General features: G+C 49.5%; 3 protein-coding genes across 6 annotated transcripts; all 3 read right to left on the bottom strand.

Moving 5' to 3' along the window:
* Positions 1 to 261: 261 nt before the first annotated feature.
* On the bottom strand, positions 262 to 13008 carry LOC119128094. Of its 3 annotated transcripts, none has more exons than XM_037260229.1 (22): positions 7060 to 8004; positions 6780 to 6983; positions 6580 to 6709; positions 5552 to 6504; positions 5381 to 5481; positions 5254 to 5323; positions 5057 to 5187; positions 4668 to 4756; positions 4505 to 4604; positions 4388 to 4431; positions 4219 to 4296; positions 3957 to 4153; positions 3826 to 3890; positions 3646 to 3752; positions 3376 to 3478; positions 3211 to 3310; positions 3007 to 3046; positions 2771 to 2931; positions 1891 to 1974; positions 1712 to 1829; positions 756 to 846; positions 262 to 664 (listed from the first exon to the last, which is right to left on the bottom strand). In XM_037260229.1, the coding sequence occupies exons 4-22, from the start codon at positions 5700 to 5702 to the stop codon at positions 590 to 592; spliced, it is 1905 nt and encodes a 634-aa protein (XP_037116124.1). In that variant the 5' UTR covers positions 5703 to 6504; positions 6580 to 6709; positions 6780 to 6983; positions 7060 to 8004; the 3' UTR covers positions 262 to 589. The 3 variants fall into 3 exon arrangements, 2 of the variants coding, with proteins under 2 accessions (XP_037116124.1, XP_037116125.1); XR_005098933.1 differs by lacking the exons at positions 262 to 664; positions 756 to 846; positions 1712 to 1829; ... (13 more) ...; positions 5254 to 5323; positions 5381 to 5481 and adding exons at positions 8379 to 8558; positions 8618 to 8758; positions 8825 to 9439; ... (13 more) ...; positions 12300 to 12409; positions 12922 to 13008 and having other exon boundaries at positions 5974 to 6504; positions 7060 to 8253; XM_037260230.1 differs by lacking the exons at positions 262 to 664; positions 756 to 846; positions 1712 to 1829 and having other exon boundaries at positions 1937 to 2026.
* Positions 13009 to 13256: 248 nt separating this feature from the next.
* Positions 13257 to 20694, bottom strand: LOC119128095 (phosphofurin acidic cluster sorting protein 1-like). 2 transcript variants are annotated; one of them, XM_037260232.1, is made up of 23 exons: positions 20491 to 20694; positions 19659 to 19746; positions 19455 to 19544; positions 19200 to 19325; positions 18987 to 19131; positions 18834 to 18925; positions 18658 to 18735; positions 18513 to 18572; positions 18279 to 18439; positions 17770 to 17863; positions 17610 to 17690; positions 17296 to 17417; positions 16325 to 16454; positions 16149 to 16241; positions 15950 to 16056; positions 15725 to 15879; positions 15542 to 15652; positions 15261 to 15363; positions 15102 to 15187; positions 14875 to 15013; positions 14556 to 14806; positions 14363 to 14482; positions 13257 to 14261 (listed from the first exon to the last, which is right to left on the bottom strand). In XM_037260232.1, exons 1-23 carry the CDS (start codon positions 20616 to 20618, stop codon positions 14143 to 14145), a joined length of 2679 nt encoding a protein of 892 aa, XP_037116127.1. In that variant the 5' UTR covers positions 20619 to 20694; the 3' UTR covers positions 13257 to 14142. The 2 variants fall into 2 exon arrangements, with proteins under 2 accessions (XP_037116127.1, XP_037116126.1); XM_037260231.1 differs by having other exon boundaries at positions 16149 to 16253; positions 20491 to 20693.
* A 440-nt stretch (positions 20695 to 21134) lies between these two features.
* Positions 21135 to 26071, bottom strand: sf3b2 (splicing factor 3b, subunit 2). Its single transcript, XM_037260247.1, has 21 exons — positions 25889 to 26071; positions 25568 to 25614; positions 25428 to 25478; positions 25134 to 25346; positions 25008 to 25059; positions 24842 to 24939; positions 24659 to 24767; positions 24475 to 24569; positions 24205 to 24402; positions 23921 to 24043; positions 23723 to 23803; positions 23431 to 23658; positions 23032 to 23181; positions 22874 to 22963; positions 22689 to 22796; positions 22512 to 22619; positions 22293 to 22438; positions 22092 to 22193; positions 21917 to 22016; positions 21644 to 21832; positions 21135 to 21404 (listed from the first exon to the last, which is right to left on the bottom strand). The coding sequence occupies exons 1-21, from the start codon at positions 26016 to 26018 to the stop codon at positions 21333 to 21335; spliced, it is 2490 nt and encodes an 829-aa protein (XP_037116142.1). The 5' UTR covers positions 26019 to 26071; the 3' UTR covers positions 21135 to 21332.
* Between the last annotated feature and the right edge of the window lie 59 nt (positions 26072 to 26130).

The following is a 26130-nucleotide window of genomic DNA, read 5'->3' as shown; positions in this document are numbered from 1 at the left end:
GACAACAATCCACATGTTGACTGACAAACAGCATGTGTGTATGTGTGTGTGTGTGTGTGTGTGTGTGAGTGAGAGAGCGAGCGAGAGTGAAAGAAAGAGTGAAAGAAAGAGAGAGAGAGAGAGTGAAAGAAAGAGAGAGAGAGACAGTAACGCTGACCAGATGTGCGGTAGCCATCACACTACGCTAACAGGCTACATTAGCAGTAGCGAGCCAACTTGTCACCAGACTTCGCAAGAAGCCGAAAAACAACATCAGAGAGGTTAAAGGTCGTAAAAGGCAGTCTCCCAGACACACGGGCGGGACTTGTCGACACCTTTTAATTCCTGCCAATGAAGGAAGGCACTTTCAATGAAAGCTTGGCTATGTCGCAATTGTTCCGCAATGGTTTTCCCAAAGAGTGAAGGGGCCAAACTGGCAGCGGTCGTGATGACGACCGAAGGCCTGTTTGCAATTAAGGAAGAAGTGACATTCCACAGAGCGAGGTGAGAGGTCGCCACTCCAATGAAGTCCGGGAAGGTCATGTGATCGAAGCTGACAGTCAAGTCCTCTGCAGCTAAAACCATGTGTGCACGTGTGTGTGTGTGTGTGTTAACCGAGCATGGTCGTGAGGTCAGGAAGTCCACGGAGTTTCAAGTCCAGCAACATCTGAGCCAAGGCTTTTCCCTGCAGGAGGTCCACACACACAAACCCACGTTGATTGACAGCCACCCCATGTGGGCGTGTGTGTGAATGTGTGCGTGCGTGAGGGTCTTACCTGGGGGTCACTGCGCAGGGACGCCACCCCTCCCCCACCGAGTGAATTCTTCAGGACAAAATTGAGTCCATTGATCCCTGGTAGAGTGTACCTACACACACACAAAAGCACTTGTAACCATGACAACACAAATGTGTGTGCACGTTTCCACCACTTTAACGAGACTTCAACACGTACTAATGAAGTGCCTGCGGCGGCCATGTTGCATTTCATTGCGTCTTTTACGGCTAATTGCTAACACATGCTTATAGCAAACGGGTAACCAGTGTTGGCAATGATGAAATACAAATACTTTGCTATCGTACTTATGCTGTTGTGTGGCAGTGAACTCTACTCGCATCACAATAAGCAGCACTCAACAAACTGAACATTTCTTTAAAAAAAAACAAAGGCTTAATCTTTCAGTGTGCTAGCCTAAAGCTAACACTAATTAGAACTTATGTGGCAGCGGTAAAAAACTTTAACAAACGGACAGAACACAAACAGTGCAGCAGCATGTGTACTTACAGCCATATTATTCTTGATCATCCACAAAGAACTACTAATATTAGTGCTGTACTGATGAGCTGAGAGTTGTGACTATATCTATCTGTATTATACTACCACCAAGTGGCCAAGAGGAGCACAATGGCCATTCAGTAGATACAGCGAAACAAAAAACAATAAATGCATTTTGTTTCATCTAGTTACAAGTCTTAAACCAGTATCTGTACTTCTACTCAAGTACAGAGTTTTGGCTGCACGTCGTCCCATTTTGGCGTTGCTGTGAAGACAAACAGTGGAGTCTTTCAGCGCCAAGATTCCATGTGGTGGTGGTGGCGGCGAAAGACATTTGGGACCAATTAGAAACAGAACACGAACAGCCTGAAGCAGTCATCTGCTTAGTCATGACGAGTCACTGCGGTTCGCAAAAAATATTGCGGTTGTTCCTCGTGGCCCGCTCGCAAGCCACTCACCGGGTCACGGCGCCGTGCAGGCCCGGCGCGAAGAGGTGGGCCAGGTATTCTTCCACCACAGAGGCAGTCAGGTGTTTCTTCAGGTAGGGGTAGAGGCGGGCGTCGCGGGCGATCACTCCTGCGTCAGAAGCTAACGGTTAGCTTAGCGTGAAGAAGTGCGAGCGGTTAGCGAGGCTCACCGATGTTGGCAGAGTCTCCTTTGTCGCCGCTTCTAGCGTAGGCCACGTCCTCCAGCCGGTAGCAGTGCGGCCCGCTAGGAAGCGCTACAACATCAACGGGCAATATATCACAATGGGAGCCCGAACGCTGCGCCCTCTAGTGATACAAAAAGGATCACTGAAATAAACTGGGCAACATCAAACTTTCCTTTTTAATCCAGTACAGCGCATTTGTTAAGTCCAAATCAGTTCTATTTGACTTTTGAAACCAGTTTTGTTTTCAAACATTTATTTAGATTAATTTAATCATTATCCAAGAACAGTTTATTTGGTCAAATTAAGGGCACTGCAGATTCAAACTGGTTTAAACTGCTCAGATTTTTTTTAAATTTCAGTTAATTATAGTTTTAGTACAGCGCCCTTGTATTTTGGAAAAAAGCATCGTTTTTTCGTTAATTTTTTTTTGCCCAAGATATTTAATATACAGAAGAGGATTAGGGCCAGTGAAGAAAAAAAATGAGGGGTGACAGGATTCTGACTTTTTTCTCAGAATTCTGACTTTTTTTCTCAGAATTCTGACTTTTTTTCTCAGAATTCTGACTTTATTCTCAGAATTCTGACTTTAAAGAAAAAAGTCAGAATTCTGAGAATAAAGTCAGAATTCTGAGAAAAAAAGTCAGAATCCTGTCACCCCTCGTTTTTTTTTCCTCACTGGCCCTAATCCTCTTCCGTATTAATAACATACATTTTTCTTTCCTGCATTTAAGATGTTCAAATTATCCATAATGTTACTTCATTGTTGCTTTATTTTAATCTTGATCATCATCCTCGGAGAGTTACATATTTATGAGTTGGTACTGGGTGTAAAAAGTTTAAGAACCACAAGCCGCTCCTAGCTCACCTGCGTCAGGTGCTTCCTCCGCACAGTCGAGAGGGGTTTCCTGCTCCGGCGTGTCAGGCTCCGCCTCCGAGAGAGACTCCACCCACTGTCCATCTACGTAGATGTCGAGCTGGAGTTGCGACTTGGGGTGGAAGAAGAAAAGCGGCTTCAGGACCGGCGACCTTGGAAGATGACGACATTGAGGTGAATGACTGTCTGACAAAAATGTATTTGACAGAAGTGGCCATCGTACTCACACTCGGGGACGCCCGCCCACAATGCCGCACAGTCCGGGAGCTGTGAGCAAGGGGACAAACGTCACAGGAGACACGGGCAAATGCGCGCGACTAAAAGGAAAAGACATTACTTGCCACCTTCAAAAGTTTGTCACGACAAAAGTGTTGGGAAAGTAACACAAGTACAGATACTGAATGACGACAGCGTGAGAGTGACAATCGTACCCATGCCGGTCCCGGCAGCGGCAATCTCTCTGGAGAAGAGCTCCAGTGCCTTCTTGTCTTTGTGGTGGACAGCCAACCAGAGGACCGCCTCCCTGGCATCCTGCAAAGCCAGTGCGTTAGCCTCGTTGGCATCCTGAGGTCAAAGGTGAAAGGTGCAGGTCTCACCTTGTTGGAGCCGTTGGCGCCGTACGTGTCCTCTGCTCCCAAAACCTGGATGTTGACGGCGGAGAAGTCCTCCAGACGCAAATGCTTAAATATGCGCTTTGCCCTACGCAAACATCAAGTTTGGAAGACGCATCTCTCAGGTGAAATTTAAGAATGAACCTAAGATGTACTATAACCTCCACAGATGACGTTAATTTGAGCCAAAATCTGAATCTCCCCACATTTTGTGAGCAGTGAACATTCCGGATGTTTCCATGACGACGAACAAACCTTTTGACGATGCTCTCTGCGGTCTTGCGGGCTTTTTCCGCCGCTCTCGGCCCGCCGAGCGGACACACGGCGCTCGCACGAAAGCCGTCCATGTACGTAGCGCACACCTGCGGACGGAGCGGGAAATGTTGAGGTCTACGATGTAGCCACGCCCCCTGGGCTAATTTCATTATAGCTCACCTTGTAGTTAGGTGACGGAGCAAAGCCTTTAGCGCCGCTCACTTTGACGGCGCCGCCATCGATACCTGAACAAAACACATCATTGCCATCACTGTCAATATTAGGATTCAACATCAAAATAGCACACATACCGGGGACTTCCTGTATGAGCACACGGCTGAAGTCGCAGACGACGTCAGGCAACATGTATCGCCGCGGGTCGCCAATCTCGTACACCAGTTGTTCGGCCACCGTGCCAAACGCCACCAGCCCGCCCGTCTTTGGCGGTTTGGAGAGAACGAAGGAGCCGTCAGCGGAACATTCCACCACTGGGAAGCCGATGTTGTCCCTGCCAGAGGTCATCGGAGTTCACCAGGGCTTAGCAGGGACCTCGGCGGCTGGCGAGGTTCTCACCAGTCAGGGACGCGATGCCAGTCGGTGAAGATCCCGCCAGTGCTCTGGGCGCCGCACTCGATCAGGTGGCCTGCCAGACTGAACCACATCACAAGGAGCGGTCAGCGAGGCAGCATGTATGATGAGTCAGTAAGTCAAAGAGCCGGCGAATCAGAGTCAGTTTCCTCACCTTCCGGCGGCCAGCAGATCCAAGTCGCTTTTTCCCCATCCGAACTGCGAAGGAGCAGATTATCAAGTGAAGGCATGTTTTTAGGGCAACCACATATTTTAAAAACCCAAAACATACGGCGTGCATGAGAGGGCCAAGAGCGAGGGCGCTGTCCACGCAACGGCCTGTTACCACGATGTCAGCGCCAAGGTCCAGGCAGCGGCGGATGGGCATTGCCCTGTGCACACATCAAGACATTAGCATGCAGGTGAACAAGATGCGCATGTGAGCATTCACATACCCGAGGTAGGCGTTCATGCTGTGCAGCGTTTTTGGCAAAGCGCGGCTGCTGCCGTCGTCGGCCATCTTGACCTCTGCGAGGCTCCTTCTCTGTGGAGACACGGTCAAAAAAAATCCAATGAACAAGCGTGACACTGAGTCAGCGAAATAAGTTAGTCGCATTGAGTCAAAATGTCAACGATAAAGTGAGCCACAAGTCACTGAGAATGTGAGGCGAAAATTATTGAGCAAAATAGTAATGAATTAACATGTCAATAAGTCAATCTTGGTGAGGTAACAATTCAATATGGCAACAAGTCAATGAGTCAAAAAGCCTGTCAAAAGGAAACGAGCCAGTGTGTCAAACGTAACCGAGTTAGTCAGAGGTCAGTTAGTAGCAGTGTTCCTCACGTGGGCCATGAGGTCATCACCCGTCACCACTGCAACCTTGAGGTCCAGGCCGGCCTTCTTGACCACGTCCTGTATGGCCGCGGCACAGGCTAATGGGTTCACCCCACCCGCGTTACTGACCACACGCACACCTGTGAGGGGACAAAGTTGGTTGCTGTGGAGATCCATCCAGGTTGCTACGCAAACAGGAGACTCACCTTTTCTGTGGATTTCGTGGATGGACGGCGCCAAGGCAGCATGGACAAAGTCTGGAGCGTAACCCAGATTCTACGAGACAATGCCATCAGTTGAATGTCCCACTCTCACATGCTATCATATACTTACAGGTGCCTTTGCCTTGGCTGCTGTTAGGAGCGACATAGTGATCTCACTCAGGTAATCAAACACCAAAAAGTCCAGTTTACCGCCATGGATCAGCTGAGGTACTGTGTACACGCACACAAAATAAAGATGAATATGTACTAAGTTTGTATTAGCACGGTAGGTGGGCTGTACCTGAGGTGGCCGTGTCCCCCCAGAACCCCGAGGCGCAGCCGATGCGGATTGGCCCCTTGTCACTACAGGTGTCCGTTAAGTGTCTGGTGTTCGCGAACGAGCGGGCGACACACTTTGGTGCCCTTACACGACACAGCCAACACGCAAACATTCTCAAAAGGTGGAAGACGAAACAAAATAAGAATATAAAACAATAAAATAAAGAAAAGTTTCTTAGTTCAAGGTGCTCTGGATTGAGACAGGAGGCACTTCTGGTCTGTCTTCTTTGTTGTTGTTTTTTCTGATGTATCACGATGGCACCCCCTTGTGGTAGAATATAAAGGTGACTGTTTCGGTTTCTGACAAGCTAAAATTTTAAACTAACAAAAGAAATAAATCTCCACTTTCACAAAACGCTTCTGTAAAGTAAAACGGAAAAAAAAGATCGTTTGTGATTTTTATTTGTATTGTTTTTTCCCCCGTAGTTGACAGTAAAGAAAGAACAAAAGGCATGCATTTTTATGGAACAACTTGTTTGTCCACTAGATGGCGCCAAAGTGAACAATTCAAGTTTTTAAAATAATTCATTCCAAATGACCGATGACTTTTAGCGGCATGCTCAACTTTCTAGAATCTAGACTTTTTCCTTTGGGGCGAGCTGTCATGTGACTCCCAGGACGGCTACTGATTGGCCGGCAAGCCGGCGACAGCAACTAGTTGCTCTGCTTTGCTCGCACTGCCACATAATGATGCTGACTGGCACGTTGTTCCTATGCCAGGGGCATTGCCACCTGTACTTTGCGGAGGGGTCCAGTCATCTTTCATTGTGAAAGCACCACGGTGCAGACGTGGGTTGGGGTTGGCGCTATGTCGGTTCCGACTGCGCAGAGAGCTAAAGAGCATGGCGCAGCCTGCCACTGTGCAGCCGTGTTTGATCTTGAGATGCACACCGCTGTGGTGGATCTTCAACGTTCCTTTGCACAGGAAAAAAATAAAAACACAATGTCAAATCACATGAGCATCACATGACCACACCAGGTCACACCTACCTTTGTCATAGAAACTTTTCCCACACAGGCCGCACAAGACTCGTCCTTTATGAGGCCATTGTAAAGACCTGAGGGTAGAGGTGGCCGGATGCAGGGGGGAAGGATTCCACCTGGCCCCACCCACCTGATCCTGGGAGAACAAAAGTAGGTGTATGTCATGATGTCATCACCAGGTCAGGAGATCCCAAGTTTGCCGTCACCTTGGCGGGGAAAGGACTTATGTGATTGGCAGTAGCCATTCCATGGATGAATTGCCATGTCTTGGCAAAGCAGAGTAATTGTTGGAGGAGTAGCAGCTCCTCGTCAGGGCTCCGGCACCTTCCCAATTGAATGTTGTCGGAACCATCGGCAACGAGAAGCAACTGGGATGGCTTTCGACCCTGCGACTGGAGGATGTGACAAACCTGCAGGTGACAGGAAGTGAGCGTCAACACTTGCCGGTTTGAAGCGCCGATGGGTCTCCAGGGTTTTACATTGTACCTCACGTGCCATCTGCCGATTGGTGGAGAAGATGACTTCTTCAGACATGGTCTCTGAATAGCAGCACCTTCCTTCGAGTCCTCGTCGTCTTCTCGCCTATCTGCATGCCGCTTGGCTGATTTATTCTTTTTCTTGACGATTTGACTCCGCCCACCAGCCTCCAATTGGATAACGGTGAAAAAAGCTCGAGGAATGCCTGCAGCTGAACCTTCACGAAGTTCAAGTAGGTGAGAGATGAGAGTGGACATGACAAAAAGGCACTCTGGATCGTGGACGTGACAAAAGGACCTCCAAGAAAGTTGACATGAGAAGAAGGCGCTCATGAGAGGTTCTGGATGGCAGCTCCAAGTAGGGCAAGTTGTTTTTTTCTTGTTGCTGCGACAACTTGTTTGTCGCCTGAGGGCGAAAACGACAAGGAAGCCGATTAGCGTCATCTTGCTTTCAAAATGACTCTCGGGACTCGAGAGGATTACTGTTCTGAGCCGCCGTGTTTAGAGGCAATGATTCACTGAGATGATACTTCAATGATTCCGTTTTATTTCTTTGTCAGGGGGATTAAGACTTTGATCCTTGTGCTTCGCCCATCAGGAGGAAAAGGCGAACTGTTATGTGCGGAATTTGACTTCAATCTGGTGGGACAAACTCGGACTGTGACAGAAAGTGAATGAAAACACTGGCGTCAGCGCTTGTGCTACTTTTCTGCTACTTTTTTTTTTAACTTAGTCTAACACAGAGAAACATATGCGTTTTCGTATGTGATATAAAAAGTGCTGTCACGATGGAAACCAGCAACGTGTTGTCCTTGGAAGTTCATTCAACCTCAATTTGTGATGGTGACTGACAAAAAGGATAAGAAGCTTCCATTTAGGAAAAGTCAGCCCATTTTCTTCCCAAACATTTTTGCTCAGTCTCTCTGTAGCCCGGAATTGGGCACCTCTGACCTTAAAGACTTTCACTTCCTGGGTTTGGCAGCTCGTTTGATGCACCGGAATTTGGACACTTGGACATCTCCTTGCAGTGCCGCGCCGCTGCCTTCCGATAACCGATCGCGTGATCCTGGCGTCTGCCAGCCGAGGCATGTCGCAGTCGCCCTTCCAGTCGCCGCCTCTCTTTGTCCACTCGTGACAGGTGCTTGCCCAGAATCCTCAACGAGCGCTCCTTTCTTCTCAGGCGCCGTCGAGCCTTTGCCAGCGCCTGTGTGAGAACAAAGTGTAAGCTCGGGATGCACAGACACCTTGACAAGAGTTCAATGCACCGATACTACACATCGATACCATCGATTTTGTGCCTTACGAGATCACGTATTTGCGTACGTGTACCTCCGCCATGCGGTTAAGCGCACGGTGGGCTTGGTCCCGCTCGGTAGTGTGTGCGTTGACCCGTAGCTGTAGAGCGTCGCGCTGTGTCGATTGCTCAAGAAGCAGTGCGCGTGCTTCCTGTTCGCCAGTGAGTGCTCGCCGTAGGTCCGCGCACACGCTGTGGAAGTGTTTTGCTGGAACCTGTAAACACACACACACACGTCATATGACTACAAGTGTGTGTGTTTGTGTGTTCTCACCGTCCTGCAGTTGTCCTCCCTGCTGGACTCTGGCCTCCTCAGATGGGCCACCTGCAGTCTCAGGCTCCGCCTCTCCACCTCAGCCGAGTGCAGCCGTTGGCTGAGGAGGAGAAAGTGCTGCTGGAGGCGGGACACCAGCATCTAACGGGAAGACACAGGTGAAGGTCAGATGAAGGTGAGATTCGGGGTTTATTTATTTGACGAGACCTTCAAATCACTGGGGGGCAGAGTCTGTGGGATCATCTCGCGCAGGATGTCAGGGGCGGATTCCGATTGGCTCGCAATCTGATCCAGGAGGCGAGCCAATCCAGACCGTGCTGCTGAGCTCACTTTTGTTGGAGAGGAGGCGGCAGGAGGCAGGTCGACCATGCAGGCCAAGATGGTGGAGGATAGACGTTTGGAGCGAAGCCAGCGAGCACACAATGCATCGCGATCTTTACCAACATCCTCTCCCGTCAGAGCTGCCGTCGCAACGCACACCACGGGACCCGCCCCACCCATCTCCAGCCGAAACAACTCCATGCTCCTCCTTCCGACGGCGCGCCACCACCTCAGCGCTGACACCACGCACACGTACTTCTTCCATCGCCTCTTGGCCAGTGTCCCCTCCAGTGTTTTCTCCCCTCCGTCTCCGCTCAGCGCGCCGGCCAGCCGCCGCAGCTCCTCCTCCAGCTCCTCCCTCGCTGCCAAGCGCGAGGCTAGAAGACGGTTTTGCTCAGCGAGGCTTCTCAGGCGGCGCTGGGTGTGCGCCGTCATACCGGCGAGGAGCGCGCATGCCGACAAGAAGGAGGATGATTTTCTGCGGCTCAGTGAGAGGAGGTCCTGGAGGTGGCAATCGACAGAGTGGGTGTGGTTGACCCCCCCTAATGAAACATCAAGTGATGGACAACAAGATGTGATGCCAGTTACCCGCAGCTGAGTGACAGTGCGCGCGTGTCGGCCGATCCAGGCTTCCGCCCGCTTCTTCCCGCTCTCCTGAGCACGAACTTGCATAAGCTTGTGACGCCGCTGCAGCTGGTTCAAGCGTCCACTCTTCTCCTTGCACGCCGCCTGACTATGCGCCACCTACGGGTGAGGAGGGCAAAACGTCAGGTGGGGGCATGAGCTAACGTCAGTGTGATGACATTTTGACAGTCTAACCTTATTGTTGGCTTCCTGGAGGTCAGAGGTCAGCTGCTCCACCAGCTCGTTGATGAGGTCACACAAGTCTGACCGGCTGAAAGTGCCCAGCATGCTTTGCGGCTCTGCTAGCGCATGGCCCGCAAGTAGGCGCTGATAGACGCAGTGCAGGAAGGATAGATGGGCCTAACACACACATACGTATATATACAAACACGCACACACGCACACAGCGTTTATTTACAGAGCAGTTCAAGTCAACAAAGTCAACAAACTTACCTTTGACTGTTTCTGGAGTTCCACGGACCAATCACGGCTCTCCTCCTGCAGGTGGGTCGCTCGCTCCCGCAGCGTGAGTGACAGCTGGCGAGCCTCCTGCGGCATGCGGACATTTGTCAATCAAAGTGTCCTACCCGTTAGCCAAACAAATGAAGTTTTGCTTACTTGAAGAAGTTGCTTCTGATGCGCAGCCACGCCTTTGAGGGTCCGCTTCTCCTCGTCCAGTCTCTCGCAGGCCAACAGCAGATCCTGGACCTGCCAAGATGCACAACGCTTTTTTGGTCGAGCCTCTCTTAGTCACAAACAGATCCTGGACCTGCCAAGAAATCCACCTGTTGCTCAGCTACTTCCTGTCTGCTGAGTGTCAAACTGAGCAGCTGCATCACGTCGGCAGGACTTCCATTCCCATCATCCTTTGAACCTGCAAACATGAGTTGACAGCAGGTGGGCGTGGCTTCTTAACGCGATCACGTCATCGCCGTACCTTTACGTGTGTGCTGTTGGAGAACCTCCCTGATGACTTCCAGGAGTTTCCCATAATGCACCTCTCTCTTCAGCAGCTGAACAGAGTCAAAGCAATTGATCTTCGTGCCCATATTTGACAAGAAAATACACGTAAATAAGAGTTTAATTTAGACACAAGTAGTGCTTTGTTGCTTCGTATACTCGCTGATTTTTGCTATTTGTGTGCGTGTGTTTGTGTGTCTGAGACCTGTTCCAGATGCAGGTGTGTTTTGCCGTGTTGCCTTTTCTCCTCCTCCAGCTTCGCAGCCAGGTCAGCGATGTTCTTTTTCTCTGTCTCCAAGGCAACGCTCAGATCGCACTTGTACTGCTGGTACTCTGTCTGGAGGCTACACACAGACACAAATATGTCAACAAGTAATCAAGATATTCGCGTGTGTGTGTGTGTGCGCACACTCACCGCTGCAGAGCTTGCTCAGTGAGTTGGCTGCTCTCTTTCTCATCCTGGTAAGCTCTCTCCAAATCTCGACGCTCTCTTCTTAATAGCTCCAGATTGCACTGCGCCTCCTGCTGGGCACGCCGCTGCACTGCAAGCATCGCCTTCAAACAAGTGTATTGGGAATTTTATATGGCTGACCATATCGTGGTGCTGTACGGAGTAGTCGACTAGTCGGTTAGTGAATGATTCTCAAAGCAGCTAAAGATTTTGTTTCATGTGTCTCACCTGTGTGACCTCACACTTCTGCTTGAACTCAAGGTGAGCCGCTCGTTCGGCTGCCATGCTAGCCTCCAGAGATTTGTGATCCTGTTGACAAAGAGACAAGGAAATTATTCTCAACTCCTTTCTGTCTGTGTCACTCCCTCTTCTGCTAACCTTCTCTTGCTCCTTCTGCAGCGCCATCATCCTCCTCTGCACTTCCTCCAGAGTCTCCTTTTGATTCTGGACACAAACACCATATTTAAGCTTTCATGTATTCCGTGTGTGTATATGTGTGTGTGAGACCTGCCTGCAGGAGTCGGTGCAGTCGTTCGCTCTCTGAAGTCAAGCTGTCAATTAGCGCGTCGCGCTCGGCCACTTCCTGCTGCAAAGCGAGCCGTTCCTCCTGCCGGGCCTGTTGAGTCATGTCCAGAAGCTTCTGCAGTGATGCAGCTTCCTCTGACACACAAACATTGACATATTTATGACTGGTTCTGAGAAAAATAATGTCACCTAAAAAAACACAAATTATCCAGTATTTTTATGTATTATTATAGTCAAATCAGTATTGGTATTTTTTTTGTCATCAAAAAAACGTGCCCCAAAAGCTTGTTGTTTTTTTGGGGGGGGAGGCTGGAGTGGACAGACAGGCAGACAGATAGAACCTAGAATGATTTCCATACCTTTGAGTGCTTCGTTTTTGTCGCACGCTCGCTGGGCATCTCTGCGGCTCACGGTCAACTGGTACTGCAGCTCTGCCCTCTGAGCTTCCCCGTGCTCCACAGAGGCCCGGAGGCGGGTGACTTCCGCCTCCAACGTACACAGCTGCAACATACACACACAGATGACACCATCTGCTACATGATGGTTAGCGGCGTATGTGGTCTGACCTGCTGGTTGTGTGTGGACATCATCTCCAGCTTTTCCTTTTCCAACTGATGGATCCTCCTCCTTCCTGTCAGGTCGCTGTCACAAGATGCTTTGACTTTATCCTTCCCTTGCTCCCCGTCGCCCGCTTTCACTCGTGGCTGCTGGGAGGCATCCAGCTCGGTGCTGCTGAGAAGAAAACCCAACAAATAGCGAGACATGACCACATGATTGAAGTGCATTTGGCCCCTTGGTCACCTGCCAGCATTTTGCATCATTGCCGCGTTCTCCACCGCCTGGCCGGGTGCTCTCCTTTGCTCCTTTGGCTTGTCCTGCATTATGGCTCCTCAAATGGTAGCGTCACCACCCTGAAAAAGCGTTGCAAATGATGTTCATGGGAGCAACAAGTGTGTAACGCCCTGAGTGAGGATGGTGTTTGGTTGCCTAGGTAGCAGGGCAACCGTTTATACCAATGGGCGTCACACATTATTGTATATTTGGGTGATAGAAGCGATTTGTCCGACATTTTCATTTCTAACCCAAACACCATACCAACTGCTTTTTAGTAGGGAAACCACAACAAAGTTTTTTCCTACTCTGCAAACAGTTACTCTTCTCACGAATATCATCAAGGAAACTGCTCCGAATGCTTGAAAAGACCGTACAGACCCATTTAAAGTTGTTACATGTTACAGGCGTGTTCTTACAAGCTATCGATTATCGAATGTCAACATGATTCATGAGAGGAATTAACAGCGCTTATTTTAAGCACTAAAAATATATTTTATAATAAAAACAATTCGTGTTGGATTTGTGTAGATAAAGCACGCTGGTTCATTGTGAAACGTATAACACAAGCGTATTTTTTTTTGTTACTCACTGCTGAAATTGAGCCGAAGTCGTTTGAATCAGACGCCATGTTTTGTGTCGTTACGTCATTTCCGCAAACTGCCCCGATTGGTTTTCTCATACTTCCGCTAATTTTGTTTACAGTACATTACTTTAAAAACAGATAATCAGTAAATAAATGTAACGTTAAACAAATAGTATGAACCAGATGTAAATTAATTTAAATGAACTTTTACTCTGCACAGTTTGTTTCCACCTTTTTTTTAGTGGTCTTTCACAGATTCCTCATAATATTCCTCATACACATTGTTATATGATTTATGCGTTGTCAACAAAGTGTACACACACATACTCACACAATATCCAATTGTGCCATTTTTTTTTTCGAGTCAACAAAACAAGCACTTTCCATTCAATTGTTTGACTGACAAATGCAACCATGAAAAAGCAGTCATACAAAACATGAAATAATGTCACATATGTACAAGCATCATCCTCATCAATGTTATTATTATTATTAGAGGCAAAACGCTGAAGAGACGACGGCTAATGTGCAAAAACATCTCTCCACACGTCACTTACAACCTACAACCGGAGTCCATTTACAAGCAACACAACAGAACTGTGAACGTGGACTTGAGCACAGAGAACACTTTAAAGCACCGAGTTGAAAATAAAAATCTACTACTCCATTTGCTTTTGTTTTGCATGAATTTTCCATGTGGCTATTCAGACATTTAGACAGCACTAATGTTCATTTTGTTTGGGACAGTCACCCATTTTGGTGTCCTTCTTTTGATGGAACACAGATGCCATATTTCCTGTTCACACAATACAACGTATACACAGTGGCATGACAAACCTGTTCTGTGCCATGGAAGCTATATTCTTACACATACATTGCCATTTTTAATGTATAGTGTTCCCCTTATTTGCTAATTCAATTTTCTTTTAAACATATTTTCTGTTATTTGAAAACAAACTTATCCCAGTTTTATGTAGTCAGGCCACAACCCTGTCTAACAATGGCAACGACAAACCTTTTTTTGGGGGCGGGGTGTCAATTACTCACAGATTAGCAGGGGAACACTGTAGTTCTTGAGCTTTCACACTAAGGGGCCCTGTTGCCAAGAGGAAAGCGCAAAGGAATGTGACAGGTCGCCCGGATTGCATAAAGCGCAACGTTTGTGCGTTTGCAGAATGGAGGAGGGGCAAAGCTTAAGCCGGGGTGCTCAATGACCGCCGCCGCCATCTAGGAAGGGGGCTTGGTGTAACCGAAAAGGCCGACCGGAAGATATTTGACGTGAGTCGGCCACTGGGCGGCTAGCTGGAAGAACTTGACGTCGTTCCACTCGACTCCGTCGATGGACACTGAAGGGCAACGGAGGAAAAAGTCAGCGTGCCAAATAGTGGAGATGTGAGTTCATCTTCATTCTTGACTACGCCTGACACAAATGACTTGTTGCGGTTACCTTTTAGGATGGTCTGCTGCTGCTTGGCCGAGCAGATGAGGCGACTGATGCCTTCGATCACTTGACTTTTGGAATCCACCTCCTTCTCTTTGGGCTTTTTTCCCAGGAAGATGGTGGCCACTAGGTACAAAAGACACACCGTGTGAGCAGAACGTTCCCCAAGATGATAAGAGTGTTTAGAATTCCCTCACACCTTTCTTGTTTTTCTCCTTGGTGACCACCGTCATGGCCATGGTGCTGAATTGAACGCCGTGAGGCTCGCCTCCCCCGCCGGCGCCACCGCCGGGCAGCCTGCTGACTTGCAGCGAGCGGAAGGCGCTCTTCAGCGTGTTCTTGCACGCCGTGTCCCGCCGCTCACCTTCCCGCCTCTTGTCAGCCAGCGAAGCCAGCCAGTAGTCAACCTGCAGGCCGATGGCGTCCACGCCATGTGACATGCCGGGACTCCTACGGGCGAGCGTCTGCCTTTTAGGATGCTAGCAGAGCAGCAGGCGTCTTAGGGGAAAGATTCTTACCCCTGCACGGCGACGCTTCCCATTGACGGGGACGAAGGAGGAGTGGCTGCCTCCTTGATCATCCCTGCGGGGGAGCCGTGGGAGGGCGGGGACGAGGAGGGGACGGCCAAGCTCACGGCTACCCCTTCATCTGCATCGCCTTGACAACCATAAAAAAAATCAAGGGAGACTATGATGTCATCAAGAAGAGGGGGTGGCTGTATTTATTTTTATTTTATTTTACTCACCGGCCTGCAAGGGTCCAGACTCGATCACGCCCACCTTGACCACGCCAATGAAGGGAATAAACTTCTGGTAGGATTCTTCCTCTCGCCTGCAGAAAAATATCAGCCATGACTGCGTGCACAGGAAATGGCGAGCGCGTGGCCGGCGGGCGCGTTACTCACGTCCTGTGTTTGCAGGTCAACATGGCCTCGGCGATGGGAAGCTGGTGCATCAGCGTGGCGCCGCTGATGAACTGAACTATCCTTCCCGCCACGTCCAGTTGGTCTGGAAGTCATAAAAGCTTAACCTTCAAATTTAAAGCAAGTCCAAAGTTACAGTGGCCAAAATCAAGCAAGTCAAGGTCAATTCTTAAATCCTTCTCAGTCATAACATATATTTGCATTGTAGTAACACGTGTCTGGTCTGGTCAACACAGTTGATGACATCACCAGTGGGGCTTCACCTGTGGGAGGAGGTTCGGTACGGCTGAAGACGTCCCGCCAAGCGCCGTCCAGGAAGGACGAGCTGTAGCGGTTGTCCAAGGCGCCCAGATGCTTGGCGACGGGATGGGAGCCTGAGGAGGGAACGTTATGATGTCACAAAATGCTGTGGGCGGGGCTTATTGAGCACCGGCGTTGCGGCTCACCCAGAGGAACCACCAGGAAGCGCATGTGGTTGAGCCAGTCCGACGTCTTGTTGGCCAACTGCGTCACGAAGAATTGCAAGATGGCCGCCAGGTAATTCTGGCTGCCCACCGCCACCACCTTGACCGCCCGTGGCATTGAGGCGTTACAGTTGCAGCTGCATAGACAAACACAAACAAGCTCCCATAAATCATAACTGAGGTGTGGGACCCCCCACATGTACTCACAACTTTTGGATGCGCGTGAGAATGGCGGAGAGGACGGCCTGGATCTCCGCCGGCGAGCACGTGCACACTACCGGCTGCTTGTGCATCTGCAGCTGCTCCAGCACGTACTGAGACACACAGAGGAAATAGGTGCGCACGTACAGTCAGTAACAAAGTGGGCGGAGACACCTCCATGGGCTGGCGGGCGAGCCAGGCCTACCTGCCCCTGCCAGTCTCCGCCGTTGACCAGGATGAGGCTCTCCGGGAGGGCGGAGTCAGCCAACAGGATGTGGTTGAGCTGGTCGTACATGGCCTTCCTCAATACCTACGCGAACGGGTGAGCGCTCGCTTTAAAGGGGCCCGACAAGCGAGGTGGGATCGGGCGGCCATGTTTACCGGCGTGCCGTGGCCCATCTCGGGAGACCTCTCCGAGTCGGAGCTGTTGGCGCGCTCGCTCGGCGCTTTGGATTTGATAGGGGTGGTGCTGCTGCGCTTCTGCCGTGAAGGGGTGTGGCCTCCGTCCAACCTGCATATCGTTTCATAAAGATTGTCAACGATAGGCGCCAACGTACTTTCAGGAAGCAGAATGTGATTGGATTACAAGTTACTTTAGTTAAATTCAACAGATGCCAACCACCCTGCTTAACATAAAATTGATAATCGATTTTGCTATTCCTCAACTGTAGTGCATTAGTGAGGTTTAAAAGTATTTTATTTTATTACAAATAAAATAACGACAACCTTTTTTACTTATCATAGGTCTTTTTATTTTAAAAAAAGATAACATAAAAAAGCAACTTGTTTTTATATATGAATATAAAAAAGTCTTTCTAAACGTCACTTAAAATAAATATATTTTTAAGGCAATCTGTTTTTGTCTGACATATAACTGTCATTGCACATTTACAACATTTCAGAATATCGTTTATAAATAAAATAATGAAATGTGGGGACCACATACAGTCTGTGTCTTTCTCTTTAAGCTTGAATGTGCTGCCATCAATGTTTGTTCTTTTGTAATCGCGGTTTGATTTTGGAAGCTACATAACACTGTCAACAGCAGAGAGTGCAACGTACCTTCATATTTTCTTTAGCTGACACAAACTCAAAATATTGACTGGATTTCCACCTTGAAAACACCACTGCCTCTCCTTCCTCCACTGTTATTTTTCACGTGGTCGAAATGTGCCATGGCACGTACGTGACGTCACTCTCCCCGAGGAGAATGCAAATTGTCAAGTCCAAGAATACTTCACTTCAAGCTGTAAACACGGTAGTTCGCCTTTCTTTCTTCTATGTGCGATCTCAGGGCGATAAGGTCTATTAGGGGTTGGGCGGTGCAACGACGTTGGCGGCTTTCTGGTTACCGTGGTGACGGCGCCGGTTGACTTTCGTTTTTGCCCGTCTTCATGGGTGTACGGGGTTTTTCCGGCACAGACACTGTGATGCAGGGCGCGGCGTCAGCGAGCAGCTCCAGATCTGCCCCTTCCTGTATACACACACACAGACACACACACAGACACACACACAACACCAAAGCTTAAGCGCGCTGTATTTTGGGCCATGCAACCTCTAGGGGGACCCCAAGAGCAATTAACGGTCTAAAAAGCCCGCATAAATAAAACATAATTATGACACAAACATGATAAACACACGCAAACTCTCAGTAGGAAGTTTGTACCAGCGTCTCGCTCTCTGACAGTGCCTCATCTAGAATGCGGCTGCGGGATGTTTTCATCTTGTCCGCAGAAGGCGGCTCCCCCTGTTGGCAGAACAGTGCGCGTCATATGACGCACACACGCGCACAAAAAGAACCCCGAAAGACCCCCATCCTAACGTACCGGGCTCAGAGTGTCCCGGCCCAAACTGCCTTTGCTGTTAAGACTTCCGATCTCCGTCTGGGAGCTGGACTGAGACATGCCCTCGAAGAAGGGCCTGCACACAAAGAGAGTTTAATGCTTCCCCCTTGTGGCTGTGGGTACACCATTTGCGTTTCAAAGTTATTTTGCAACATTATCTTTAAAAATGATGCACCGTAAGTGCAAGTCTAGAATGTAAAAATTCAACATACTCATCGACAACAAAATATTACTTTGCTATTAAAAAAGTAGTAGTCTTGTGTCTGTATACTGCGCCCCTAGTGGCCAAAGCGGGCACAAGAGGAGTAGCATGAATTGAATGATGAATTCATGCACAAAATGTTCAACTCTTCACATTCTATGTAAATCTTACTGCGCTATGTTTTTATGAATTACAGAATTATAGGATGATATTTTCTGTACCATATAAAAATGCGTGTTGTTTTTTTATGTGGGGGTTATTACTTCAATCCAAAAGGGGGAGCTGTTACCTGAGTTTTGGTTTGGGTGTGCTCATGATGCTGTCGGTCTCCTCCATGTCGGGCCCGCTGTCGCTTGGGTTGTACATCTCTAGGCTATCGTAGAGCTCGTCCAGGTCCTCCTCCACTTCCTGGATCTGTTCCCTGGACACGTGCTCCAGACCGAAGCCCACCTGGAGGCGGCAGCGAGGGGACACGGGTGAGCCGCAGACCAAAACCAATCCCTCCCACGGCATCCAGACGTACCTCGTCAGTGACTTTAAACCTCTTCAGCAAGGCCACAAATTTCTGCTTGATATTTGGCTGCTGCAAGCCAAAATGAAGATGATAATGACTAAGATGAAAAAGGATCAAGATGACCAGTTGACGTGCGTCGCACACAAGAGCTCACCCTGGTGATGGCGGCGTTTGACGTCAACTTCCGTCTGGGCTTTTTCTTCCTCACTTCCTCATCTTCATCGTACAGGTACTTAAAGGGGTGGGAGGAGAATTACCGGTTGTGGCTAAAAGATGCTAAACTGGGCTAACAGGGACGTGCTTCCAAACTCAAGACAAGGGCCCGCCTACTTGTCCGTGGATGGGATCGTCGCTACCCTCCTGCTCAGATGAGTAGCTCTCCTCTTCCTCCTCAGAGTAGTTGTCGATGTCCGGAGATCGGTCTGGACAGAAAAAGATGCATTTTAAATAACATCATATTATGCATCAATATGGAGGCCTTACCCGACATCTTGGCCTTGGGTCCCTCGTGGTCGATGGGTTGGCTGGACAGCGAGTAGACGCGCATCTCGGCCACGGGAAGCGAGGCGTCCTTCAGCTGGCTATGCAAGCCAAGAACCTGGGCACCCTCGCTCGGGTGTTGCATCACCTGCGAGAGGAGACACGGCGTCCCGCTTTTCACTCACTCCTAAACAAGCGGCGGGGATGGCGACGTACCTCGGCCATGTTGATGAGGCCCAGGGCGAGCGTCTTGTAGCCCAAGATGGTCCGGTTCTTGTAGCGCTTACGGCGCTGCAGCATGATCTGCAGCTTGTTGGCGTCCCTCTTCAGGAAGTGAGGGTACTGCACACACAACAAGAGTGAAACTGGCTAACGTGTTGGAAATCGCAGAACTCACACATATCAAGAAACAGCTAAGGACAGTTGAGAGTTTTCTTTTAAGGGACTCGTGAGAGCGAGGGCGATGTTTACCTGCAGAGAGAAGGTGAGCTGAAGGTCGGTCTCCGTCAGGCCCGACGACGACAGAACAATCTCGTTGGAGCGAAGGATTCGCTTGGAACCCTGAACACAACGCAAGTAGAAAGCTCACAGTGATATCACGACAACCTAGCTCAAGTCCCCTAACCCTCGACTCGGCAGAAAATCAATGCATGCACGTGACCTGCGAGCGCTCACCTGCAGTTTGACGGCGACGACCACCGAGGTGAGGTCTTTGTCCAGCTCCTTGAGCAAGACCAGTTTCTTCAGGGTCAAGCTGAAGAGCCTGACACAGCACGCGTGATCATATCATGTCACAAAACAGTCATTCGGGAAAGCGTGGTGAAAAACGTACACAAACAAAGCTAGCAAAGTCGCACTTGCTTATTACACGCAAAAACAGAAAGAAAATCAATCTTTTAAAAAAGACCCCGCTTGTGTAAGAACCTTCCAATTTTGTACACTTTACAGTATTGACAATGTTGCTTTGTTGTTCCATGAACATGACACATCACAAGACCACCTTGAGGTCAGAGGCCATTCAGGCCAATGAGAGCTTCTAGATTGCTTCCAGCAGGCGACCAATCACGCAACCTTCTTGCAACATCACTTCCTGGAAGAACATGACGAGTGTCTGAGGTAAACAGGAAGTGCTTGGGGGTGTTGCGACAACAACACAAGCAAGAGGACAATGCTCTTCACAACAAAAGAAAACAACAAAAAAAGAACGAAGACAGCCATTTTTGACGCCTCGGCTTGAAGGGCTGCGTTGCCATGGCAACAGGCTGCAACCAGCAATTATCACGACCTACTCATTTGCGTGCATTGCATACACGCCAAGATGAAATTAGTGGTAGCCATATGATGTCATTGATAAGTATACATGTTCTCGTCAGAACAAAGCAGCAGGTGATATCCAAAGTCACGTGACGCACACAAAAGGAGGTGGCTGGTAAACAAAAGGTGACCCCCACAACCACCATCGCCACTGCCTGCCTCGATGAGCTCACCCCACTTCCCCTTCTCGTACCTGGGCACGCAGCTGGGCGAAGAACGGTCCACTTCCCAGGTGGCGAACAAGTTCATGTGAACTGGCCGGTTGGATGAGATGCTGACCGGCTTGGAGGGCTGCGGAAGCCCCCCTAAGCCTCGCTCCATGCTGGCGCTTGCAGGAGGCTCGCCCGCCGTCCTCTCCGCTTACTCCTCCGCGTTACTTTCCGCAATCGACGGAGGCGGAGTGTGCGCGCGCTAATGGCCGCCAGGCAGCCAGCACGTCGACGAGCACGTCGCTGAGCACGCAGGAAGCGGAAATCATCGAGAGCGCGCGCCGCAGCGCGGCGTACGTGCGCGCTACCGGGATCGACGTGCCTCCTACCGTTCAGTCAAGCAGAAAAAGGCGTTTTGAAATTTTATTTCAACGTTTAATCTGAGTACGAATACAAAACAACACGAAATTGGGCAGTTTGCTGCATTTTGCAAGTATAAAAAAAACGGTCGGAAGTTTTTTATTCATATTTTGTAAAGCTTGCTTCTTCCTGTCATGCGGAGGGCGCGGCCACCCACAAGGAATTTGAATTACATTCGTCAGAGGTGATTAGAAGGAGACGATTAGAGGAGGTTAACAGATAATCCGAGCAGGGTCACCTTTCATTCGTGTCAGGTGACGCCAAGTCTATTAAGTGTACACTTGTTGGCAGGCAGGCGGCCAGAAATGTAGAAGAAACCTCAATGTGTGTGTGTGTGTGTCTGTAAACCACACAAAGTGGCCCCAGATTGAATACTCTAAAAAAAAAAAACAGCAATGGCTGGTTGGGATTTATTTACAAAAAAAAAGAGGAAACACAAACATGAAATAAAACGTCTTCTTGTTGTCTAGAACTTGAACTCTTTGTATTTCTTGGCACCGCCTCGTGTGTCCTGTGGTTGAGCCTTCCTCTTCTTTTGCTGGAGGTCACAAAGACATTGTGAAGCATGACATCATTATAATTAAAATTAAGGGTACAAGACATTAGCGAGAGGAGGGATATATGTACAGTTGTATAAACAAGTAATTGGACATATCAGGGTTCCATATATAAATGTATATGGTATGGTGATTTTTTGTAAAATCATAATATTTTTGTCTTGCATGCCCCCCCCTAAAAAAAAGAACAATAAATCGTCACCCTCAAGTCGTTGCGTACCTTCTGTTTGGCTGCGTGCTCGGCCACCATGTCGCTGAAGTCCTCCTTCTCCACCTGGGCCTGCTGCTCCCGCACATGTTCCTCGTACTTCTGAGTCATAGCCATCGGATCCAGCTCCAACTCGTCGGGCGCCAGCGCCACCTCCACGCCGTGAGTATCACCTATGCCGGCCTTGCGCCCTGCCATGGCCTGGTGGGCACAAATGTGCACGTCAAAACCTCCGGATGGAAAAATAAATACGTTGAAAGTATGTGCGTGTGCTTGCTGGCTCACCGCTGACATGTCGTAGATGTGAGTGGAGGCCATCATGGCGGCGCCCACCGGGCCCGTTCGTCTCTCCGGGAGGACGGTGAACAACTGCGGCGTTTCATTGCTGCGAGGAGAGGAATACGCTTAATGAAGAGAGAGCGAGCAAGCGACTGGGACACCTAACGGGGAGGTCTCTCACCCGTCCATCGCCTCCTCGATCTTCTTCTTTCTCAGCTCGATGAGTTCAGGAGTCTCCATGCCGGCGGGGACGGACGAGAAGCCTCCTGGCGTGATCAGCCCGCTGAGAGGGGGGGAACAAAAAAAAGATGATTTATTTATTCCCAATCCCCGAATGACATCTTTGTTACTGTGAGATTTGTCTAACGGGTCCGCTCTCTACCTGTCCGCTGGTGTGAAGAATCCTGTCTCGTCCGGTTTCTCCTCATCGCTCTCTTCCTCCTCCTCCTCTTCCTCAGAAGACTCCTCATCAGAAGGCTCTAGCTCGCCCCACGGCGTGTGGTCCACTTCTTCCTCCTCCGCTTTGGCCTGCCCGCATCAGCCAGCACATATGAGCGCATGTATCACAGGAGTCTTTGTGGTGGAGGTGGCACTGACTCACCTGGAAATCAGCCGAGTTGGTCCCAAACACATCGCCGTAAAGCGGCTTGCCCATCTCGTCCACGGGGGGCTTCCCCCAGCCGCCGGCGTGGTAACCAAAGGTGCAGTTCTGAAGAAAAGGAGAAGCAGAGAGATGTCAGGTATCTGCACTTGCTAAATGCTAAATGCTACTTGTTACCTCTGGGATGGGTGAGTTGAGTCCAGGGATTTTCAGGTTTGGGTATGATGGAGGGGGGCCATACCTCTGCATGGCAATCAACCAGGGGGGAGGAACCTTGTGGGAGTTCTGGGAACGGAGACAAACACACCCCAATGACCGGTGCTCAAAAATGCCACAGTGAGCCGACAAGGACGGAAACTTACAGGGCCGACCGGCATCCCCAGCGCGATGCGTAGCTCCTCGGAAAGGTCGCCCGGCTTCTTCTCCTTCAGGCGGGTTTCAAACTCTTTACCCTGTACATAGCGACGTTAGTCAGTGACGCTGACGGACAGCTCGGCACGGCCGCCGCCGATGTCATTACCTCGTAGTAAAGGTCTCCGTGGATGGTCAGCTTGGGTTTGATCTGCCACTTGAAGAAGGCGTCGTGAAGTTTTTGATAGTCGATGTCAATCTTTCCCATCTTGGGACGGACTTTCTCTCTCATTTTGGTCTTCATGGTTTTGGCGTCCTCCTGCAAGACACAAGATAAAACAATTTATTATTCACTCCGCTAATGTTTAATTGGCAAAAGAAAGGAAAAAGGGAAATACAGATTTGTCATTTCAGAAAATAGTTAACAGGACTGGGACCGCAAAAACAAATGTTGATATCAGATTCAAGCCTACAACGGAATTATGAAAAATCACTTTTCGATATTTCAGTTCAAGAGCGCAAACATCCAAATTCATAAAGCCAGCAATGACGGTCTGGCCTAACCCACCTTCTCCTGCAGAGCCTCCCTCATCTCCTGGATACCAGTCCTCCTGATGAATTCCGGGAGCAGGAAGGGTGGCTTCTCAATCCCCCTCTTGCCTTGAAGGTACTTGCGCTTGAAGCACCAATGGCGAGGAACCGGCACGGTGTTCCGGGTGGCCTTCAAGTGCACCAGCAGCTTGGGCTCCTGCGCCGTCACGTCGTGCATCTCCACCACATCCGGACGGGCTACCAGCTGAGGGGCGGAGGTCGATGTTACCGACTGGCTCAAGGCGAGGACGCACGGTGACATGACTTACCTGCTTGAGCTCGGCCACGGTGAGGCGATTCATCCTCCTCAATTTCTTCTTGGACAACTTGGGCTGATCGTGGCGGACATCCTGTCAGGTTTGGGACACAAGAAAAATATCTTGGATTGTCTGAGTAGACATAGTACTATACCGCGGAGGAGTAATTCCAAATACAGCCGTTCATCAAAACAAGGACAACTGTCCAACCTCGTCACTGTCGTCGCTGTCTTTCCTCTCCAACTCGAAGGCTTTCTTCCTCAGAAAGCCAATTTCCTGCTTTTCCGCTTTTTCTGGTTCTTTCTCCTTCTCTTTCTTCAGATCGTCAGTGAGCTGTAAATCAAATGATGTTGCTCATTACTGCATTGGACTAGAGTCTGACGGATTAATCGGTTTGTCCACTAGATGACTACAACATGGTTTCCTGACAGGAAAATTGTTTGTTCATAGTAAACCTCCCCCCCGTGCTACATGCGACACACAGATGGACTCACCTTGAAGGCGTCAAAGATGCGCTTGAAGATGATGTAGCCGGAGTCGTATATGTCCGGCTCCTCTGTGACATATTCGATCTCCACTTCTGGCTCGTCTTCCTTGTCGCTGCCGCCGTCCTTTCCCTCACCCTTCTCCTTCTTTTCCTGAGCGCGCTTGTTCTTGCTCTTCTTCTTGCGGTTCCTGCGCCGGCGGTTCTTCTAAAGGGAAGAGCTCCGGTTACAGCTCAGCCTAGCAAAAGAGACTCAAGTCCTAAAAGTAAGAAGACTCACATCCTTCTTGGACATGCGACTGTCGTCGTCTCCCGCCTCCAGCGCTCCTAGCGCCGAGTTGCTGCCACCCAGGTGCCCATCGTCTTCCGCTGCTTCTGCAGGCGGAAAACACGGGACAGTTGTCAGCATGAATGCTGGCAAAGAAAGAGGTCTTTCTGTTGACGAGGAGCTACAGGATATCAACCTGCAGGGTCAATGTGCTGCTCCTGTCGGATCTCCTTCAGCTGCAGGATCTTCTCCAAGGCCTGGGGGATCTTAGGCCCTCCAATAATGATGTCATCACCCTGCCAGGCCTCGAATGAAACATCACACATCAAATTGTTGTGCAACATAATGCTGCTCTCTTTCTTATGATTAGGATGCTCACCTCCCTGTTGTCCTCCCCTGGGGGCGGCGGTGGCAATCTATGTCGCTGGGCCAGCATGGCAATGCCTGGCGGCAGCGCCCCATGAGCATCCAAAGGAACTGAAGGACACACAAGCAAGGAATGAGGAAACGAAGGATATCCTCGGTGAAGAAGATCACAGACATACTTTGGACTGCAGTGACCGGATGGTGGCGTTCCTGCTCCAACAGCATGGCGGCCTGAGGAGTTTCAAACAAGTTACATGATGTCCACGTTGGCACTTCCATCATAGGTTTGCGTCTCCTACTCTTACCCTGTTTTGCTGCTCCAGGAGGTCCTGGTCATCCATGACACGAGAATCGTGCTCCTCGTGCATCATCATTGCAGCCCTATGCTGAGCCATATGCAGATGGTCATCATGTGACAGGCCAGGAGGCGGCAGGCTGGAGCCCTCCATGGCCATGTGCATGCCAGCGGGCATCATGCCCATCGCTGGGTGCATCATTCCCCCCATTCCAGGAGGCATCTGGTGTGTAGGTCACAAAAATGAGCAAGGCACGGCTTGGGTGGGTGACACAAACATTCAGTGATAAGGTGAAAAGTGTACCTGAGAGCCCATTCCATTGTCATCATGAACTTTTCCAAACAGGATGCCTGTCTACAGAGTGAAAAATCATACAAAAAAACAAATAAATAAAGACATACATACAATAAGCTAGCAGCCGACAGAAACTTCTTTAACTTTACCTGGATCATGTAATTTTTACATCTTTCCATCAACTCTTCTCTTGGACCTACACAGCAAAAACAGAAAAGGTTTATGTTTCCGCAACGACAAATAGCTCACCATGCTAACAATAAACAAATGCACGTTGAAGTGAGTAAGATTAGTAGATTAGTAAACATATATGGATGTTTAGTCTAAGTGTGCATACGTACGAACGATCGTTAATGAGTACAGAGAGCTAATTTATGTAAACGGGGTTACGAGTTAGCAGTAACCATTAGCATAGCAACATTCAGCTAATCACAAGCGTCGATATCGAACTGTCTACGGCCTTTTCTTACCCATCACGGGCATGCCCAATTCGGCCAGCTTGACCTGGAGCTCCCGGTGGGTCCATGAATTCAAACCCGCGATAGCAATCCCCAGGTCGTTCTGGTGAGCATCAGATCCCGGTGGCTGGTCGGAGGCCATGTTGAACTTTCAATGGATGCAACAATGGCGGCGCGTGTTAGAGGGAAAAGCTTCGATGTGACGCAATGCATGGTGGGAATGTATGAGGCGCACTGACATCTGGGAAATGTAG

Source organism: Syngnathus acus, chromosome 10 (assembly GCF_901709675.1).
Source record: "Syngnathus acus chromosome 10, fSynAcu1.2, whole genome shotgun sequence".
Taxonomy (NCBI): domain Eukaryota; kingdom Metazoa; phylum Chordata; class Actinopteri; order Syngnathiformes; family Syngnathidae; genus Syngnathus; species Syngnathus acus.
This window is presented reverse-complemented; position numbering and strand designations above follow the sequence as displayed.